At 44.6% G+C, this 21,592-nt stretch overlaps 1 protein-coding gene across 2 annotated transcripts in view; it reads right to left on the bottom strand.

Moving 5' to 3' along the window:
- Window positions 1–21,574, bottom strand: part of C6H22orf23 (chromosome 6 C22orf23 homolog) — a 30,000-nt gene extending 8,426 nt beyond the window's left edge. Inside the window, exons 1-2 of one of the 2 annotated variants that reach the window (XM_056523956.1) lie at window positions 21,429–21,514; window positions 17,413–17,482 (exon numbers count right to left, since the gene is read on the bottom strand). In XM_056523956.1, coding sequence (XP_056379931.1) covers window positions 17,413–17,482; window positions 21,429–21,465 — 107 coding nt within the window. In that variant the 5' untranslated portion in view covers window positions 21,466–21,514. Of the gene's footprint in view, window positions 1–17,412; window positions 17,483–21,428 lie in introns of both variants that reach the window. The other variant, XM_056523957.1, reaches the window with a different exon arrangement.
- Between the last annotated feature and the right edge of the window lie 18 nt (window positions 21,575–21,592).

Below are 21,592 nucleotides of genomic sequence, written 5' to 3'. Positions count from 1 at the left end.
ATGGCGCCGGCGTCCTCCCTTCAGAGCGTGTATGAGGATGCGGACGACTCAAGCGGAGAGGAGGAGGGCCAGGCGTCGGCGGTGATAACACAGCATTTCCTGAAATCCTTCATGAAAAAAGCACTGAAGCCGGTGGTCTCGGACTTAGCAGAGATCAAGACGGAGGTCCATGCCATTGGATACCGCACGGAGGCCCTGGAAGCTACGTGCTCGGGGATCGCAGCTCACTCAGAAGCAATAGTCTCCAGACAGAACAGGTTGGTGACTCATGTAAATTCTGCCCTCACGCTGATAGAAGATCAGGAGAATAGGAGCCGCAGGAGAAACATTAGATTCAAGGGCATCCCCGAGACCTATGCCCCCGACTCCTTGCGGGAAACCGCCATGGAGCTCTTTGCTACTCTGCTTGGGCCTGAACGAGCCGCCTTGATCGCTATAGAACGGATCCATAGGGTGCTGCGCCCGAAACCACGTCCTCTTGAACCCCCGAGGGATGTTATATGTGGGCTACTCTCCTACGTTGATACCGCTGTGATCCTCAAGGCTGCCAGGGATCATAGACCACTGATCCTTGGTGATGTGGAAGTTGCACTGTACCAGGACATTTCCCCGGTGACGCTAGCCAAACGTAGGATCTTGAAGCCTCTGTTTACATTGTTTTGCAAAGATAGAATGAACAGAAAAGGTGGTGGAGTCTGTCTGTATGTTAGAAGTGGTATGAAAGTCAATGTGAACGATGCCATAGTGTGTGATGATTCTGAGGATGTGGAATCACTGTGGGTAGAATTACAAAAGGAGGGAAATACTGAAAAAATAATACTTGGTGTAATCTACAGACCCCCTAATATCACTGAAGAGATAGAAGGTCGGCTGTATAAACAAATAGAGAGGGCCGCCCGGGCAGGTACAGTGGTAATAATGGGAGATTTTAATTATCCAGATATAGATTGGGGTCCGGGGTTGGCTAAAACTACAAAGGGGCGACAATTCCTAAATTTATTGCAGGATAATTTCCTGGGCCAGTTTGTGGAGGACCCAACAAGAAGTGATGCCTTGTTGGATCTGATCATCTCCAACAACGCAGAGCTGGTTGGTAATGTAACTGTGCGGGAAAACCTTGGTAATAGCGACCACAATATAGTTACTTTTGACTTAAAATGTAGAAAACAAAGACAGGCGGGGAAGGCAAAAACATATAACTTTAAAAAGGCAAACTTCCCTGGGCTGAGATCTGCACTACAGGACATAGACTGGGGGGAGGTGTTCTCAAACACTGATACAGAAGGTAAATGGGACAGCTTTAAATCAACTCTAAATAACTATACAGCTAAATATATACCAAAGGGGAACAAATATAAGCGACTAAAACTAAATCCTACATGGCTGACAAATGATTTTAAAAGAGCAATAAACAACAAAAAAAATAGCCTTCAAAAAATTCTAATCTGATGGGTCAGCTATAACATTTAAACAGTACAAAGAGCTTAATAAAATCTGTAAAAATGTAATAAAAACAGCAAAAATTCAAAACGAGAGACAGGTGGCCAAAGAAAGCAAAACTAAGCCTAAATATTTTATTAGATATATAAATGCAAAAAAACCAAGGACAGAGCATGTAGGACCCCTTAATAATGATAATGGGGAGGTTGTCACAGGCGATCAAGAGAAGGCGGAGCTACTGAATGGGTTCTTTAGTTCTGTATACACTATGGAAAAAGGAGCTGACATTAGACAGGTCAGTGATGGTAACACATCATGTAATGTACTGAACTGGCTTAATGTAGAGATGGTACAAGGTAAGTTAAGTAATATAAATGTAAGCAAATCTCCAGGGCCAGATGGACTACACCCAAGAGTTCTTAGAGAGGTAAGTTCAGTAATATCTGTACCCTTGTTCATGATATTTAGAGATTCACTGGTGTCTGTTATTGTCCCAAGGGACTGGCGCAAGGCGAATGTGGTGCCAATCTTTAAGAAGGGCTCTAAGTCTTCCCCAGGAAACTATAGACCAGTAAGTCTAACGTGCATTGTGGGTAAATTGTTTGAAGGACTTATAAGGGATTACAAACAGGAATACACAGGGGATAATAGTATTATAAGTGATAACCAGCATGGGTTTACTAAGGATAGAAGTTGTCAAACCAATCTAATTTGCTTTTATGAAGAGGTGAGTAGAAGCCTTGACAGAGGAATGGCTGTGGATATAGTGTTTCTGGATTTTGCTAAAGCATTTGATACTGTCCCTCATAGACGTCTGACAGGTAAGTTAAGGTCTTTGGGTTTGGAAATTTTAGTTTGTAACTGGATTGAACACTGGCTCATGGATCGTACCCAGAGAGTGGTGGTCAATGATTCGTACTCTGATTGGTCCCCGGTAATTAGTGGTGTACCCCAAGGTTCTGTACTGGGACCCCTGTTGTTTAATTTATTTATCAATGATATAGAGGATGGTATTAACAGCTCTGTTTCTATCTTTGCAGATGACACCAAGCTTTGTAGCACGGTACATTCTATAGAGGATGTGTATAGGTTACAAGATGACTTGGATAGACTAAGTGTCTGGGCATCCACTTGGCAAATGAGGTTCAATGTGGATAAATGTAAAGTTATGCATCTGGGTACTAATAACCTGCATGCGTCGTATGTCTTAGGGGGGGATTAAACTGGCAGAGTCACTGGTAGAGAAGGATCTGGGTGTACTTGTAGATCACAGACTACAGAATAGCATGCAATGTCAGGCTGCTGCTTCCAAAGCCAGCAGGATATTGTCATGTATCAAAAGAGGCATGGACTCAAGGGACAGGGACATAATACTCCCCCTTTATAAAGCATTGGTACAGCCTCACCTGGAATATGCTGTTCAGTTTTGGTCGCCTGTACATAAAAGGGACACTGTGGAGCTGGAAAGGGTGCAGAGACGCGCGACTAAACTAATATGGGGCATGGAACATCTTAGCTATGAGGAGCGATTAAAGGAGTTACAATTGTTTAGTCTTGAGAAGAGACGTTTAAGGGGGGATATGATAAACGTATATAAGTATATTAATGGCCCATACAAAAAATATGGAGAAAAACTGTTCCAGGTTAAACCCCCCCCCCCCCCCAAAGGACGAGGGGGGCACTCCCTCCGTCTGGAGAAGAAAGAGTTTAGTCTAAAGGGGCGACACGCCTTCTTTACCATGAGAACTGTGAACTTATGGAACAGTCTACCTCAGGAACTGGTCACAGCAGGAAAAATTAACAGCTTTAAAACAGGGTTAGATACATTCCTGGAACAAAATAACATTAATGCTTATGAAGAAATATAAAATCCCATCCCTTCCCCAATATCGCGCCACACCCCAACCCTTCAATTCCCTGGTTGAACTTGATGGACATATGTCTTTTTTTGACCGTACTAACTATGTAACTATGTAACTATGCTGGACTTATTGAGGGACAGAAACATTCCTTATGCTTGGTTGTTCCGCTTTGGACTGTCCATTAACCTGAATGGGAAAAGGCTTACAGTTCGCACACCGGATGATCTTACAGCAGTGTGGTCTAATTTGGACATTGCACCTATAGACATACCTACGTGGCTACCTGTTTCTGATCTTCCTCTGCTGCCAGCGCTTCCCCGTCAAGAGGAATGGAGACAGGCTTCCAGGCAGAAAGCTAACAAGACTAAGAATAGGCAGCAGAAGAAACAAAAAAGGAACTTATTCCAAGCGCCAGATCCCTCGAGATAGTCAGTCTAACAAAGTAGACCAATTTCATCCCGAAACGGGCCCTTCATCAGGACAGAATGCTTAACTAGACTAAGAAGACTCCGATGAAGGAACAGCCACCTCCCCGTTGAGGACTCCTCTGTATGTCATGGAACTGTTGTGCCCGTCTGCGCTGATCTCAATGGTGTGGAAGCCTGCAGCATGCGAGACCGTCTCGGGCGGAGGACTCACTGTTACTTCATACCTTTTGAGTGTAGTATGATCACTTTATTTTTGTATGTCTGTCTTAGTATCTTCTACTGAGTGGGACTCTGCACTTCTTAGTTACTACTCATTTTTGCATGGGTGGTATCCTCTCTAGCATACTCTCACCTGCTCTATCTTCTCTACTTCTCTCCCTGATCTCATCAACTGGCACTCTCCTTTCCCCCCTTTTTACCTCCTCTCTTCCTTACACCCTCTTCTATACTTTAATGCTACCTGACCCTTGTCCCTCCCTGAAGCTCTCTATCACTTCACGGTTCCTTACTGTCTCTATCTTCATTTTCATACCCGTTCAGTCTACTCACCAATACATCCCTCATGCTTCTCATATTTATTCTGCTTCTTAAAGTTATCTCTGTATATTTCCACTCCACGCTCTTCCTCCCTCACCCTTGGCACATACACACTCTCTGGCTTGAAGGGTCTTAAGCTCCTCTCTCTACTCTTTGCTGGACCATCTTCACTTACAAGTACAGTAACCCCCCGACATGCGATGGCCCCGACATATGATAAAATCGACATACGATGGCCTCTCAGAGGCCATCGCATGTCGATGTCAGCATTGACATACGATGCTTTTATATGTCGGGGCCATCGCATTAACTGCTATCCGACAGCGCAAAATGCTTAAGCTGCTGTCGGATATCAGTTTAAGCATCCCGGGCAGGTTCGCTTACCTATTCCCGCGGCTCCGGGTCCACTTCGCGATCCTCCGGCGTCTTCTGCATCTTCTCCGGGGTCCGGGCCTCGCTTTCTGGCGTCGTTATTACATCGCTACGCACGCCGCGCCGGCGCAGCGAGGCCCGGACCCTGTAGAAAATGCGGAAGAAGCCGGAGGATCGCGAAGAAGACACCGGAGCAGCGGGACAGCATCGGGAGCCCCTGGGACAGCATCGGGAGCGGTGAGGACCTGGTCCGGAGCAGCGGGGACAGGTGAGTACAGCTTCCTATACTTTACATTGCACGGATCCCTCAACATACGATGGGTCGTTTGGAATGAATTACCATCGTATGTTGAGGGACCACTGTACATGTTATGCCTTTCTCTTCCTCAGCTTGTCTACAACCCCCTCTTCCCCTTTCCCATGCCTTCTGAATTCTGAATCTCCAGTTTAAAAAGCCTTACAGTTTTTCTTTCTAAGCTACCCGCTGGAGCTAGGTGCTGGGCCCATGTCTCACAGGCTAGGACCTCAGTTACTGCTCACTCCTGAACCCCTCATTCCTCATTTTGATTACGTAGTCACTCAACCTTTTGTGAGGACCTTATTACTTTTTTCAGTTATACCCTCGTTTTTAAATCTTGTGTAACATTGTCCCCCCCCCCCCCACCACCACCACATTCCATACATCCCCCTTTCCCTCAGGTCTCCCGGTTAGACCACCACCCCCCCCCCCTTTTTTTTTTTACAAGTGATACCTAGATTGAATCCACGTATCCTTTGTCCGTTCCTGGATTGTATACCTCACGGTATGCTCATCCTGCAACATACCCTATACCCTACTTGGAACCTAGATCACGGTTCATACACCTATGTCCGACATCAAGTGCATCTCTTTTAATGTCAGGGGCCTAAATACACCCAACAAACGCAAACAGAAAGCGACAATTCTGCTACTTAAGGAAACACACTTCAGGGAGGGGAAAATTCCCAAACTGCCGACCCGTCCATATGACAGGTGGTACCACTCTTGCAACCAATCTTCGGCGTCGAAAGGGGTGTCTATAACACTACATCAATCTCTCCCCCTGAAGGTATTGGGAGCACTTAGTGATGCTGAGGGTAGATACCTGTTTTTAAAAATCCAATCTCAAACACGTGTTCACTGTCGCTAACTTATATGCACCGAATCAAGGTCAGGTACACTGGTTACTCACCACCTTAGACAGATTGTCCTTATTCGCAGAGGGACCAGTGATCCTTGTAGGTGATCTCAATGTAACTTTAAATCCTCTGCTTGACTCCACCACAGGTAAAGCTCATCTTCCTCAGTGGGCTATAGCTAAATTGAATGCTAAATTCTCTGATATGTCTGTCCTAGATGCCTGGCGGTACCTCCATCCCTCGGAAAAAGACTTCTCCAACTACTCGGCAGTCCACAACTCCTACCATTGGACTACCTAATGATACACTCCTCTCTTCTTCAAAATGTCACTGCTACAGGTATAGACGCAATTTCCGTCTCTGATCATGCTCCTGTCTTTCTGGCTTTATCTCTCTCTCCCTCTACACCCTCCTCTATTAGATGAAGACTTTATGAAACACTTCTGGAGAACCAAGAGGTAAGGGATGATATAGCTGCACACATCCAGTCATACTTTAACACTAACTCAGGTTCGGGTCCCCCAGTTCCCATGGTCTGGGAGGCCCATAAATCCTATACTAGGGGCATCCTCATTTCCTGGGGGTCTAAACTGAAAAAAGATCGTCAGAGACAGGTGAATAAACTGCTAGCAGATATCTCTGCCCTGGAGAGGGTTCATAAGCGAACGAGGACTATTGCTCTCCTCTCTGATTTACAGGCATTGAGAGAGGAGCTCCTCACTCACCTTCATTTAAAGGCGGCCAACTCATACCTACACTTCCGTCACAAGTTATATGCACATGGCAACAAGGGAGGCAAACTTATGTCCACCCTCCTCAAAAAAGCGAGGGCAAAATCGCACATTCACGCTATCCAAGATTCCAAAGGGGAACTACATAGATCCTCACATTCCATGGCAACCTTATTCAGGGACTACTATCACTCCTTATACAACCTAAGACAGGGGGACACAATGATGCAGGTCGATGAGAGACGCAAGCTCACGCATGCCTTTTTGAGTGCCTTGCCTGACACCTGAAATGGGACAAGAACTTACACATTCCATGACTGAGGAAGAGATCACTAAGATATTGGCTTCCTTCCCTCCGGGTAAGAGCCCAGGCCCAGACGACCTTCCCCTCTCTTATTACAAGACGTTTTGTGACCTTCTAACTTTGAGGCTCACGGAATGGTGTACAGCGCTGTTTGATGGGGAGAGGCTGCCGGGTCAGTCCCTTGAAGCACATATCACTCTGCTGGCGAAAGAGGGTAGAGATCCAACAAACTGCAGTAATTATCGGCAAACCAAGATATCAAATTTGACCCTGTTCCCTTGGGCCAAATCCTCCCTGATCTTAACTTCAAACCATTATTGAAAGAGGTGGGGAGATTATTAGTGGAATATGACCTCCCTATGGTGTCATGGTGGGGTAGGAAAAATATTCTATCCTGTTACATACTACCAAAAATAAGCTACACCATGAGGATGCTACCGATAGGCTTACCACAGTCCTTCTTCAAACAATTCAGATCCCTTTTTTCTAGATTTGTATGGAGGTAAAAAAAAACGCGTCTGGCACACTCTATATTGATTAGGAGACACACAGAGGGGGGCATGGGTCTACCAGATGTCAGGAAGTTGTATAGGGCCATACAGTTACAGAAGTGGGCAGAGTTGATAGCCCCTGTATCGGAGCTGAGTAGTGCGCCCGGTGGCGACATAGCTGTCCTCACGCCGGATATTCTCAAATCCCTTTGGGTGCCCCCTAAGGAACGTTACCGCCCTGACTCTCTTAAAGTGCTCTTCCAAGGGCTCCACTCCACATGGGCCGACCTTTCTCCTTCTCGTTCTCCTGCTGTCTCTCCACTTTTACCTGTCAGCCTCATACCTGTAGTCGTGAACAGAGCATCAGCCACTATTCACTCAATGTGGCGCAACTTGAAAGGGATGACTATCTCACATTTGTTCAGTGATGGAGTGGCTCCGACACCAGAGACGCTAATGGAACTTCTCCCGAGACGAAGGTACTCCTTCTTACATGTTAATCATTTTATATCTTGCTGCACGCAGTTTTGGAAATTACATGGCCCGCTGAGGGAACTAACGAGGTTTGAGGAATCACTCCTTCAGCCTCAACCTAAACAGAGAAGGTTAACAGCGCTCTTCTCTCTTATTGACCAATCTTTACCTCAAACAACACTTCCCTTCGTAACTTCATGGGCCCAGGAATTACATTTGAAGTTGTCAGACTCCGACACTGCACTCATACTCAAACACTCCAGAGGTTTCTCTAGGTGTATTAGAATGCAAGAAATGCAATACAAGCTCACGACTAGGTGGTACAGAACGCCAGAATTTTTGTACACTCATGGCCTCTCGGAATCTAATGTTTGCTGGAGATGCAAATCACAAGTAGGCACACACGCATGCATCTGGTGGACCTGTCCCGCTATAACACCATTCTGAAAGTAGGTTAATAGAATTATAGACTCTATATTACAAACTAGAATTCCGCGTTTCACCTGAGGCCGTCTTACTGGGGCTTCCATGCCTGGGTTACTCCCCGGGAAGAGACTCTCTCATAACCCATATGTTAATGGCTGCCAAATCCATCATTCCGCTGCAATGGCTCCAAACCGAACCGCCCTCTATTGAGGAATGGCTGAAAAAGGTCCACCAGGTGTGTAGATTCGAAGAGATGTCACACAGGACGCTACGAACACACGACTGTTTTTTGAAAATCTGGAAGCCTCGCAGATATGTATAGACAGGGATCAGTAATAATTAGTGTTGAGCGGCATAGGCCATATTCGAATTCGCGAATATTCGCGAATATATGGACGAATATTCGTCATATATTCGCGAATATTCGCACATTCTCGTTTTATTTTCGCATATGCGAATATTCGCGTATGCGAAAATTAACATATGTGAAAATTAGCAAATACAAAATTAACATACGCGAATATTCGCATATGCGAAAATTAGCATATGCTAATTTTCACATATGCGAATTTTCGCACGCCAGTCTCACACAGTAGTATTACAGCCTTCTTTACACCACACAAGCTGGAAGCAGAGAGGGGTGATCACTGTGATGTGTACTGTGAAGAAAAAAAAAAATAAAAAATACGAATATTCGTAATTACGAATATATAGCGCTATATTCGCGAAATTCGCGAATTCGCGAATATGCGATATTCGCGAATAATATTCGAATTGCGAATATTCGCGAGCAACACTAGTAATAATATTGTACACTATCTCTAGACTCCGAGATTTAGACTACTGTACTAGCAGGATGGGTTCTGGTGGACAAGCAAGTGTACACTCTGTTTCAGGGGTGTATTGTGGTCTATTGGGTTACACATTGCTACAGCTGGTATGTGGACACTTTTCTGTAACATTCTGGAAGCTTCACTTGCCTCCCTACCTCCCCCTCCCCTCCCCCCCCCCCTTCCCCTCCCCTCTTCCCCCTACTTCATCCCTCCTCCCAAGCATACTCTCCCCAACATTTGATACTGTATTTCTCAGGTTTTATAAGTCTTTGATGTGTTACCATTGTTTGGCATTAGCAAGGGCAATGTTGATACCCATGTTTGTTATTATTTCTGTGCAACTGAATAAAAAAATATTTAATAAAAAAATAACTTAAAGTGGACCTGTCAGGAAGGGGTGTAAATAAGCCTAAGGCTAGATAGGACGAGTCAACTGGATTCCAGGCATATCTTTACTATTAATGTAGTACTGTGGCCAAAATGAACATATTCCCTATCCACAGAATAGGGGATAAGCAGCTAATTACAGGGGGTCCGACTGCTGGGCCCCCCCGCGATATCCTGAACGGGACTCCATTCTACAGTCAGGAGCACGTGTCAGCTATCTCTAGATGACATGCGCTCCATTCATTTCAATGGAGCGCATGCTGTCTAGAGGTAGACAGCACGCTCTCCTGACTGAGTGGGATGGGGTCCCGTTCAGGAGATCGCAGGGGCCCCAGCAGTCGGACCCCCCATGATCAGCTGCTTATCCCCTATTCTGTGGATAGAGGATAAGTTAATTATGGCCACAGTACTTCTTTATTAGTCCTCTTCATAGCTGAGATATGTCTTTTTGTTTTTTGTACAAATAAGGGCTCAAGTGCCCAAGGGGGCATTCCCCAGCACGGCAAGAGCCCAGATAAGTCCAGCCCATGTCCTCTTTATTTAGGGGCTGTCAGTCAAATGAAGTAGGTTAATACAAGTTGACCAGTATTCAGGTCATACAGGGATCAGGAGATTTACACCCTCCATGCTTCAGTCATTCATTTTACCCTGTGACCTCTATTATTAGGGGAATAATACTAATGTTCTTTAACAGGCAGCGCCTATTTCTTTCATGGCACTGTGGCCATCAGGTGAACCAGGTCTTCGCGTTTGGACCTTCACTGGATGGTAAACCTGGATAAGCAGACCCTCACCAAAAATAGTTGAGTACCTTTGCTTTAGTACCTCATGAAAAACATAAGAAAATAATGGGGCACATTTATCAGTGTACTTGTTGATCAGTTTTATAAAAAAAATTCATATTTAGGCCACCCAGTATATTTATGAAGCCCCTATGACATCTTTCTGGCACATTCGAATGTGTGGGAAAAGTGTTCTGAGGGTCTTCAGAGTCAGGCCGGTTCAACTCTATGTAAAAGCAGTGGCGTTGCGACCGGGGTGCGGGGGGTGCGGCCCGCACCGGGTGACACCATCCTGATGAGGTGACACCAGGTACACCCCCAGTCCTCACTTGCGCTGTCTCTGTACTAGTACCCCCTCCCGTCATCACTTGCGCTGTTTCCGTCCTAGTAGAACCCCCCCCCCGTCCTCCGTCCTCACTTGGGCTGTCTCCGTACTAGTAGCGTAGCACCCCCCCCACCACCTGCACAGTGAACCGGCCTGCGACCCCACGTCTTCTGTTGCGCCAGCCCGACGTCACTCTGCAGGGCCGCGCAAGAGGACGTGATGTCACTCGCAGAGCGCCCGGAGAGAAGGAGCGCTGCGCTGGATGGGTGAGTGTGTGTCTGTCTCACTCTATCTCTGTTTGTGTGTCTCTGTCTGAGTGTGTGTCTGTGTGTGCGTGACTCTGTGTGTGTGTGACTGTGTGTGACTCTCTGTGTGTGTGATTGCGTGTGTGTGGCTGTGTGTGTGTGTGTGTGGCTCTGTGTGTGCGTGTGTGACTCTGTGTGTGTGTGTGACTGTGTGTATGTGACTGTGTGTGACTCTGTGTGTGTGTGAATGTGTGTGTGTGTGACTCTCTGTGTGTGTCTCTCTGTCTGTGAGTGTGTGTCTCTGTGTTTGTGTGTCTGTCTGTCGCTATCTCTGTCTGTGTGTGGCTCTCTGTGTGTGACTCTCTGTCTGTGTGTGACTGTGTGTGACTCTGTGTGTGTGTGTGACTGTGTGTGACTGTGTGTGTGTCTCTCTGTCTGTGAGTGTGTGTCTCTCTGACTGTGTGTGTGTCTCTCTCTGTCTGTGAGTGTGTGTCTCTCTGACTGTGTGTGTGTCTCTCTCTCTCTCTATCTATCTGTGTGTGTGTCTCTGTGTTGTGTGTGTGTGTTTTTTTGTGTGTGTGTGTGGGGGGGGGGTTGTTTGAACCAGCGATCTAATGTGGGGAGACTTTGACCTATTGTGGGGAACATGCAAGGGAACCTGCGGCCTAATGGGGGGAAACTACTACCAAATGTGGGGAATCTATGCTACCTAATGTGGGGAAACTGCTTCCTAATGTTGGAAAACTGCTACATAATGTGGGAAAACTGCTAGCTAATGTGGGGAATCTGTGCTACCTAATGTGTGGAATCTGTGCTACCTAATGTGAGGGATCTGTGCTACCTAATGTGGCGAAATTACTACCTAATGTGGGGTAACTGGTACCAAATGTGGGGAATCTATGCTACCTAATGTGGGGAAACTGCTACCTACCTAATGTGGGGGAACTGCTACCTACCTTAAGTGGGGGAACTGCTGCCTACCTAATGCTCCCCCCCTGGCAGTAGCACCCTCGTCATCCACCAGCAAACCCCCCAGAAGCAGCACCTCCATCAGCAGATCCTGATGGTGGATGATGGGGGTGCTCCTGCCAGGAGGATGATCCTGCCGATGGATGATGGGGGTGATACTGTCAGGGGTGATGGCCCATAGCACCCTCATCTTCCTCCAGCAACACCCCCCCAGTACTAGCACCCCCATCATCCACTAGCAACACCACCAGATTTATATTCAGAGGGTACAGTATGTGGCAGATTTATATTCAGAGGGTACAGTATGTGTTGGTATTATATTCAGGGATACAGTATGTGGCAGACTTATATTCAGAGGGTACAGTATGTGGCAGATTTATATTCAGAGGGTACAGTATGTGGCAGATTTATATTCAGAGGGTACAGTATGTGTTGGTATTATATTCAGAATGTACAGTGTGTGGTAGTATTATATTCAGAGGGTACAGTGTGTGGCTGTATTATATTCAGGGATACAGTATGTGGCAGATTTATATTCAGAGTGTACAGTATGTGTTGGTATTATATTCAGAATGTACAGTGTGTGGTAGTATTATATTCAGTGGGTATGGTGTATGGAAGGTTTATAATCAAAGAGTGTAGTGTATAGTAGTATTATATTTAGAGGATACAGTGTCTGGCAGGTTTATAATAATACTTGTTTTCATATAGAGGATGAGAATGCGCTGACATAGTGAGGAGACGTCTGGGCGTCACATTCTACAGACAGAAGTTTTAGCTGGACCAGGCGGTATGTACCATCTGAATTAGATATTGGAAGACTATAGAGAAGACGTCACCTGTAGTCACTGATGTCATTGTACATTTTCCTCTCTATGTCCTATCAGAGCTGTAGTCACTTGTCAGTTCTACAGTTATGAAGGGTGAAACTACAACTCCCAGCATAACCTTACCACTGCATAAAGGGGTACTCTACTGGAAAACATTTTTTTTTATCAACTGGTGCTACAAAGTTAAACAGATTTATAAATTACTTCTACTTAAAAATCTTAATCCTTCCAGTACTTATTAGCTGCTGTATAAGTGATTCACAGGAAGTTCTTTTCTTTTTTAATTTATTTTCTGTCTGACCACAGTGCTCTGTGCTGACACCTCTGTCCATGTCAAGAACTGTCCATAGTAGGAGAAAATCCCCATAGCAAACCTCTCCTGCTCTGGACAGTTCCTGACATGGACAGACAGAGCACTGTGGACAGACTGGAAAGAACTACACAACTTCCTGTGGAGAATACAACAGCTTATAAATACTGTAAGGATTAAGATTTTAAATAGAAGTAATTTAAAAATCTGTTTATCTTTCTGGCACCAGTTGATATAAAAGTAAATGTTTTCCAGTGGAGTACCCCTTTAAGTAATTCTGGGAGCTGTATATTTAAATGGTGAAAACTTCTTTAACACTTTCCAATTCTGTGGCAACTGATATATCTGATTATTATACCGGAATTTCTCACAATGCGCTATGACAGTGGTGTCTGTCACAACAGGCTAAAAACTTACTGGGGGAGGGGGGAGGTATGGGGGTGACACCATTTTCTACCGCACCGGGTGACACCAACCCTAGAAACGCCTCTGGTAAAAGAATATGGCCTGACATGTCCTTTCCCTACAACAAGGCAATACTTCTCTTCATGTACCTGGTCCATACTGCCGTGGGGGAAGAGTTTATATGGCGCACCAATAGAAATACATTTCAGCCATACTTTTCTATGAATTCTCATGCCCATAAGTGGTTAAAGAGTACCTCTCATGATCTTGTTAAATGGTGTAATCCTCCCAGTTCACTGCCCCCATCATGATAAACCACACCCTGCCTTTATTTTTATTATTTTTAGTTTTCTTCCTTGATATTGCTCTGTATTTTCTGCTCAGTCTCAGTCAGATTCACAGACTGAGAAGGGGCGTTCCCCAGCAGGCGTGACATCCTCTGAAGCCATACAGGGGAGAACTTCCTCCCTCAATCTGCTCCACACAGCCCAGAGCAGTCCAGTGTGAGATGAGCTATGATTGGCTAAGGCTGCACATACCCCCCTCAGCATTTCCTGATTTTGGACTTCTGCCAGGCCATCAGGAGTCCAAAGTCTGTGCAAAAGATGGGGGGAAATGTTCTCTGGACAAGTAGGGAGACACCTAGTGGCAGCTTTTTTAAACACAAATAAAACATTGAAAACTTTTTTTTTTTTTTTTTTTAAACAAAGTACATTAGAAAGATTATTTATTTACCATAAGGAGTGTAATAGCAAAAATTTGTTTTAATGAGAGTGCCCATTTAATGTAATGTTTACCAATGCATTCTATCCACGTTGGCAGTCCCAGCTGTGAGCTGATTTAGAACCATATGGAGCATATACCCATGCCAAGGAAGAGTGCGGATTAGTTAAAGGCGCAGTCTAGACTGAGATACAGCTATTTACACCACTATGACGGTGATGGGTGAGAAGAGATTATACACGTCTGTAATTAATACAAACACAGAAATGGAACATACAAATGTATCCGGCATCTGCTACCGTTACGGGCATACAAGGAGAAACATAAAAGGGATTGTCTGAAAGTTTTGCAGTGTTGTGGAACTGCAGCTAACAAAATAACAGAACTTCAACCCGTAGACCGGTGTTTCCCAATCAGTGTGGCTCCAGCTGTTGCAAAACTACAACTCCCAGCATGTCCGGACAGCCAAAGGCTGTCCGGGCATGCTGGGAGTTGTAGTTTTGTAACAGCCGGAGGAACACTAAACCCTGCCCTAAAAGCAGGGCTTGGCAAATTTGTTAAAAGGGTACTCCGGTGGAAAATTATGCTGCTCTGGACAGTTCCTAAAATGGACAGAGATGTCAGCAGAGAGCACTGTGGTCATGATGTCAGTAGAGAGCACCGTGTTCCAAAAAGAAAAGAATTTCCTCTGTAGTATTCAGCAGCTAATAAGTACTGAAAGGATAAAGATTTTTTTTAAAGAAGTAATTTACAAATCTGTTTAACTTTCTGGCACAGTAGATTTAAAACAAAAAAAAAGTTTTCCACCGGAGTACCCCTTTAAGGATCTGGGATGCCAGATTTTTGGTCACTGATGTCCACCATTAACCCTTTAAATGCTGTGATCAAAGCCGATCGGGGCATCTAAAGGATAAACATGAAGGTGGCGATGGCTTCAGAAGGACTCATTTGAGAACCCCCCGCATTGTCATTGCAGGGGGTCAGATGATTCATCATGGTAGCCGGAGGTCTCTTGCTTCCCTCTATGCTGGTGTGACAATATTTACAATAGGATCGTAGTAAACTGCGTGACACGGGTTACGCACATGCGTCAAAGTCGCTGTCTTTGCATTATGCAATTGATTTTATGCAGCTTTACGGTCTATTCAAACGTACAGTATTCTGCACAGATTTGATGCTGCAGATTTCAATGTCAACTAAATGACTGAACAGAGCTTCAAATCCTGCGCATCAAACCTGCGCAGAATACTGTAGGTGTGAATAGACCCTTAGGCTATATCCTATAAACAGGAATAAAATTGTTCTAAAGAGACAGTTCATAGATCTCTTGTTTATCTGCACGTGGAGTGCACATGCTGCAACTTGTAGTTCCCTTGAGTCAAAGCTGGTAGTATAGGATATCCAGTATTTACTTCGACATACCATGATACAATGTCATGACGTTATAGGATATAGCCTAAAACTGGATAGAATCCTGCAGAATAGACATGTGCAATTCGGTTCGGCACGAATGTCAAATTTACCGAATTTTGCATTTTTCGTGCATTCGGGCCGTTTCGAATGCACGAAAACATTTTTTGAATATTTCCGAATAGCAACGATAAAACGAATAGCAACATAACGAATGCATTTGTTATTCTCCGAATGCATGCGTTAAAAAAACGTATGCATTCGTTATCCGAAAACAAATGCATTCATTATTTACCGAATGCATGCGGTAGAAAAACGAAAGTAAAGAATTCTTTCTAATTTTTTAATTGTTCCTTGCGCTACACTGTTTCTGACTGTTAGTTACTGTTTTACTGTTACTAGGGTGCCTTCAGCTGTTGCAAAACTACAACACCCACCCAGCATGCGGCTGTCTGGGCATGCTGGGAATTATAGTTTTGCAACAGCTGGAGGCACACTTTGGCAAACACACGCATTCGCGCAATGCTTTTTATAGGGATCGACCGATATCGTTTTTTTAGGGCCGATACCGATAATCGGTGCAGGTTAGGGCCGATAGCCGATAACTTATACCGATATTCCGGTATAAGTTATCGGCTATTTAACCCCCTGCGACACCGCTGCAGATCATTGATTTAAAGCGGGTGCTTTAAATCAATGATCTGCAGTGGCTTTTGCGGGGCCATAGGCCGCCGCCGCCACCACCACCCGCTTCTCTCCCCTACCTGTCAGGGTGGTCCGGGCCATCCATCCATCGTTCCTGTAGTGTCCGGGGGCGTTCGGTGGAGGGTGAACCGGTCCGGGCTGTCCTTCTTCTCCGGCGGTCATCTTCTCCACTCCGGGCAGGCTCCGGCCTAGTACGCTGCATAGACGCCGCTGCGCAGTGACGCCCGTGCGCAGCGACGCACCTGACGTCACGGCGTAGCGGCGTCTATGCAGCGTACTAGGCCGGAGCATGCTCAGAGTGGAGAAGATGACCGCTGGAGAAGAAGGACAGCCCGGACCGGTTCACTCTTCACCCGGAACGCCCCCGGACACTACAGGAAGGAAGGATGGATGGCCCGGACCACCCCCATTACGGGTAAGTTTAATTTTTTAATTGACTTGGAGGGTGGGGGAGGGGCCCGACCGGTATAGCGGTATGGGCAAAAATCCATACCGGTGTACCGCCCAGCATCACGGTGGGGGGTGCGACGCGGTGCGGTGCGGCGGGTCGGGGGGGGGGGGTGGCGGTCGCGGTGCGGTGGGGGCGCTGCGGGGGGCGGGGCATTATCGGCTTATCGGCAAGATAATTGCCGATACCGATAATGCCCAAAATCGTGATTATCGGCTGATAATATCGGCCATACCGATAATCAGTCGATCCCTAGCTTTTTAATTCATTTTCAAATTCCGCTGGCTTTTGTCAGAAATGGGTTACCAGGTCAATAACATGCATAGTTATTGCCGTGGGAACATTTTTAATTCATAAAACTGCAGTCTTAATAGGATAATTGCCGTGTAGAACGCTTAGGAAACCAAACATGCTACACTGCAATTATCCAATTAAGTCTGCAGTTTTATGAATGAAAAATGTTCCCACGGCAATTACTATGCATGTTATTGACCTGGTAACCCATTTCTGACAAAAGCCAGCGGAATTTGAAAATGAATTAAAAAGCATTGCGCGAATGCATGTGTTTGCCAAAGTGTGCCTCCAGCTGTTGGAAAACTACAACTCCCAGCATGCCCAGACAACGGCATGCTGGGTGAGTGTTGTAGTTTTGCAACAGTTTGTTATACATAATGTTATACATAAATCACCCGACAATCAAACACATCGATCAAACACATCAATCATTCATACAGCATTCATTCATTCATTTACTCATTCATTCATTCAACATTACATTATGTATTAATATAAATCACATAAAATTATCTTATCTTACCTGTCTTCCAATGTTCCGATCTCTGCGGGTGCCCTCTTTTCCTGCACACACTCCCGATAATGGTCCCCTGCTTAAAAAAAGATTTACCCGAATGTACCCGAATACCGAATGTATACGAAAAATCAAACCCATCCGAATATGAATGTATCCGAAAAAAAATCAAACCCAGACACCCGAATACCGAATGTATACGAAAAAATGAGCCCCCGGACACCCGAATACCGAATGTTTCCGAAAAAATTAACCCCCCGGACACCCGAATACCGAATGTATCAGAAAAAAATGAAACCCGGACACCCGAATACCGAATGTATCTGAAAATCAAAACTGAAAATATTACTGAACCGAAAATTTTATAAAAAACGAAAATTTTCTTCTGCAAATGTCTACTGCAGAAAGCAATGACAGCGACTCCAACATGAATGCGTACCCTGTGTCACGCAGTTTACTACGATCACACAGTAAACTTGATCACACCGGCTATAGGCGCTCCTCTAATACAGTCTGCCTCGGGCAGACTGTACAAGCAGAGCACGGATAACACTGACCAATGTAATGCTACTGCATAGCACTGAACAGTGAAAGCAATCGAGAGATTGTTTATAATAGTGACAACAAAGTGTAAAATAAATAACACAAGACAATGTTTTCAAGAATATTTAAAAAGCCCCTCCCCTAATAAAAATGTAACCCCCCCTTTTTTCCATTTTACAATTTTTTTTTACAAAATTGCATTGTTTGTTTATTTAATTTCCACATACAAATAACATATATATTTTTTGTTTCATCGTACATTTTATGGTTCAAAACAAAATACAATTAATTGCACATTAAATAAAAAAATAATTAAAAACAAGCCTTCAGAAGGGTCTGTGGATGGAAAAAAAATAAAATAAAAGGGTTATGCCTCAAAGGGCGAGGAGGAAAATAACAACAAAATTGACTCCGACCTCATGGGTTTAATTTTTTTTTAAGTTGAGCGAAGGCAAGACGCAGACAGATCACAAAAATAATACTTTGGTCATGTGACTCAGATTCGATTCGCTGTCGCCCCCCAATCAAAGCCAAAGTGTAGCTCTGAAAGGTGTGATTGGTTGCTATGGGTAACTAATTTATTTTACAGTTTCTTACATCTCCCAGTAATAACTGTGACTATTTAGATCAGTCTTTCCCAACCAGTGTGCCTCCGCTGTTGAAAAACTACAACACCCAGCATGCCCGGACAGCCTTCGGCTATCCGGGCATGCCGGGAGTTGTAGTTTTGCAACAGCTGGAAACACCCTGGTTAGGCTTGGTTCACATCACGTTTTTGCCATACTGTTTTCAATCAGTTTTTCTAAACAAAACCGTATGGCAAAAAGTAAACCGTATACTGTTTTTGAAAGTGCATACAGTTCTGTCCGTTTTTATTAAAAAAAATGTCCATTTTTTATGGGAGGGGTGTTGGGTGGGGACTCTATGATGCAAATGCGCATGTGCAAGGTAAAAACTGTATACGGTTTCCCGTATGGAACCGTATACATGTGCGTTTCCCATTGACATCCATGTTAAAAAAAAACATAAGCGGTTGCAGTACAGTTTTTAAACCGGTTTTGACTCCGGTTTAAAAACTGTACTGCAACCGCATACGTTTTTTTTTAACATGAATGTCAATGGGAAATGCACATGTATACGGTTCCATACCGTATAAGGTTTTTACTTTGCTCATCCGTATTTGCACATCCGTATTTAAAAATGGACAAAATTATCAAAAACATATGGGTTTATTTTTTCTTATAAAAACAGACGGAACTGTATGCACTTTTAAAAACAGTATATGGTTTAAAAACTCATACGGTTTACTTTTTCCCATACTGTTCCATCCGTTTTTTTGCCATACAATTTTCTTTAGAAAAACTTATTGAAAACAGTATGGCAAAAACGTGATGTGAACCCAGCCTAAGTAGATGAATATCTCCTGTATTAACCTCTTAAATGGGCACTGTCACCAACTTTATTTTTTGATATGTTGTAGTACTTATGTACTACAACATATCTCTAATATACTTTTATTATTATTATTTTTTAATTAAAATAGTTTAATTTACATTTGAAAACCGGCCACTAGGGGTCTCCCTCCTAGTGGCCGGCTGCAGCCTGGCGTGACGTCACGCCTGAAAAAGGACCGATGCGGCCGGGCATCGGTCCTTTTTCATTCAGCCTGCGCTCCCTCTCTGCCTGTCAATCAGACAGGCAGGGAGCGAGCGCATTGGCTCCCCGGCCACTGGCTGGGAGGCCACTCCTCCCGCACATCGCCGCCTCCGCCTCGTCACCGCCGCTGTCCCTGCACGCCCGCTGCCGGACTCTGCAGTAAGTGTAATGGTGGGGGGGTTGTGATGGAGGGAACGGGGTATGGCGCGCGGGGGGGCGGAGTCGGAGGGGACAGGCTAGCGCCGCATGTACCTAATAGTTTATCTACACAGGATGCCTCCAGCTGTTTCAATACTACAACTCCCAGCATTCCCTGACAGCCAATAGATGTCAGGGCAAGCTGGGAGTTGTAGTGATGAAACAGCTGGAGGCACCCTGTGTAGATGAACTAAGGGCGGAAGTCCCCCCCATCAGTGACGTGGTGCCTGCTGGGGAGATCTGCCTGGTAGTGAGCACACTGCCAGGCAGACAAAAAGCATTTTTAATATAGTAAAAATACAAATTAAAAGCAGGGAGGGGGTTAGGGATAGATTGGCAATAGGCAGGGACAGAAAAAAAAAATAGGATGGTGGGAGCTACCCTCTAAGGACGTAGGGCGTACCTGTACACCCTACGCCCGGTATTTAAAACAGGTTCACGCCGAGACCCCGCGTCATACCGGGTCGGTCCCGACGGCTAATGATAGCCGGGACCCTAGGCTAAAAGCGTGCGGCACCGATCATTGTGCCGCGCGCTATTAACCCTTTAGTCTAAAATTAAAGTGAAAGCTTCCAGGCAGCTCAGTCGGGCTGACTGGGACTATCGCAATAAAATCGTGATGTCCCGATCAGCTAGCACGCGAGCGGGGGTCCCCTTACCTTGCTTTGTCGCGTCCGATCCGCGTTTGATTGCTCCAAGCCTGAGATACAGGCTTGAGCAATCGACCGCTTATAACATTGATCCATGCAAAGCTATGGCTTTGCAGGGATCAGCGTAAAAGATCAGTGTAAAAAAAAAAGAGAAAAAAAAAAAGTTAATAAAGATCATTTAACCCCTTCCCTAATAAAAGTTTGAATCCCCCCCTTTTCCCATAAAAAAAAAAACAGTGTACATAAAAATAAACATATGTGGTATCGCCATTTGCCGAAATGTCCGAATTATAAAAATATATGGTTAATTAAACCACATGGTCAATGGCGTATGCGCAAAAAACTTTCAAAGTCCAAAATTGCGTATTTTGGTCACTTTTTATATCATGAAAAAATGTATAAAAAGCTATCAAAAAGTCCCAAAAAAAATGATACCGATAAAAACTTTAGATTATGGCGCAAAAAATGAGCCCTCATACCGGCCCGTACGTGGAAAAATAAAAAAGTTATAGGGGTCAGAAGATGAGAATTTTTAACGTATACATTTTCCTGCATGTAGTTATGATTTTTTTTTTTAGAAGTACGAAAAAATCAAACCTATATAAGTAGGGTATCATTTTAACCGTATGGACCTACAGAATAATAATACGGTGTCATTTTTACCAAAAAATGCACTGCATAGAAACGGAAGCACCCAAAAATTACAAAATTGCATTTTTTTTCAATTTTGTCGCACAATGATTTTTCTTTTCAATTTCGCTGTGGATTTTTTGGTAAAATGACTAATAGTAGCATTGGTGGCGCAAAAAATAAGCCATCATATGGAATTTTATGTGCAAAATTGAAAGGGTTAGGATTTTTAGAAGGTGATGAGGAAAAAATTAAAAAGCAAAAACGGAAAAACGCTGCGTCCTTAAGGGGTTAAGGACAAAAAAACAATCTACTACACATAAAGATAAACATCCTATTGTATCTTACCGTAACACTGAGCGCCGCTGATGTTTACTGTTCCCATAGAAACGAGGTAGGGGCGTGGTGCTTTTTCCTCATGAGGGCGGAGTTATAGAGGCGTGTCTTATTCGAAGTTAGGAGGCGAGGTTACATTACGTACTTCCGGCCAGTGCGCCATTGGAGCGTAATGA

The sequence above is a fragment of the Hyla sarda genome, chromosome 6 (assembly GCF_029499605.1).
Source record: "Hyla sarda isolate aHylSar1 chromosome 6, aHylSar1.hap1, whole genome shotgun sequence".
NCBI classification, from domain to species: domain Eukaryota; kingdom Metazoa; phylum Chordata; class Amphibia; order Anura; family Hylidae; genus Hyla; species Hyla sarda.
Note: the sequence above shows the minus strand (reverse complement) of the source record. Positions and strands in the feature narration are given on the sequence as shown.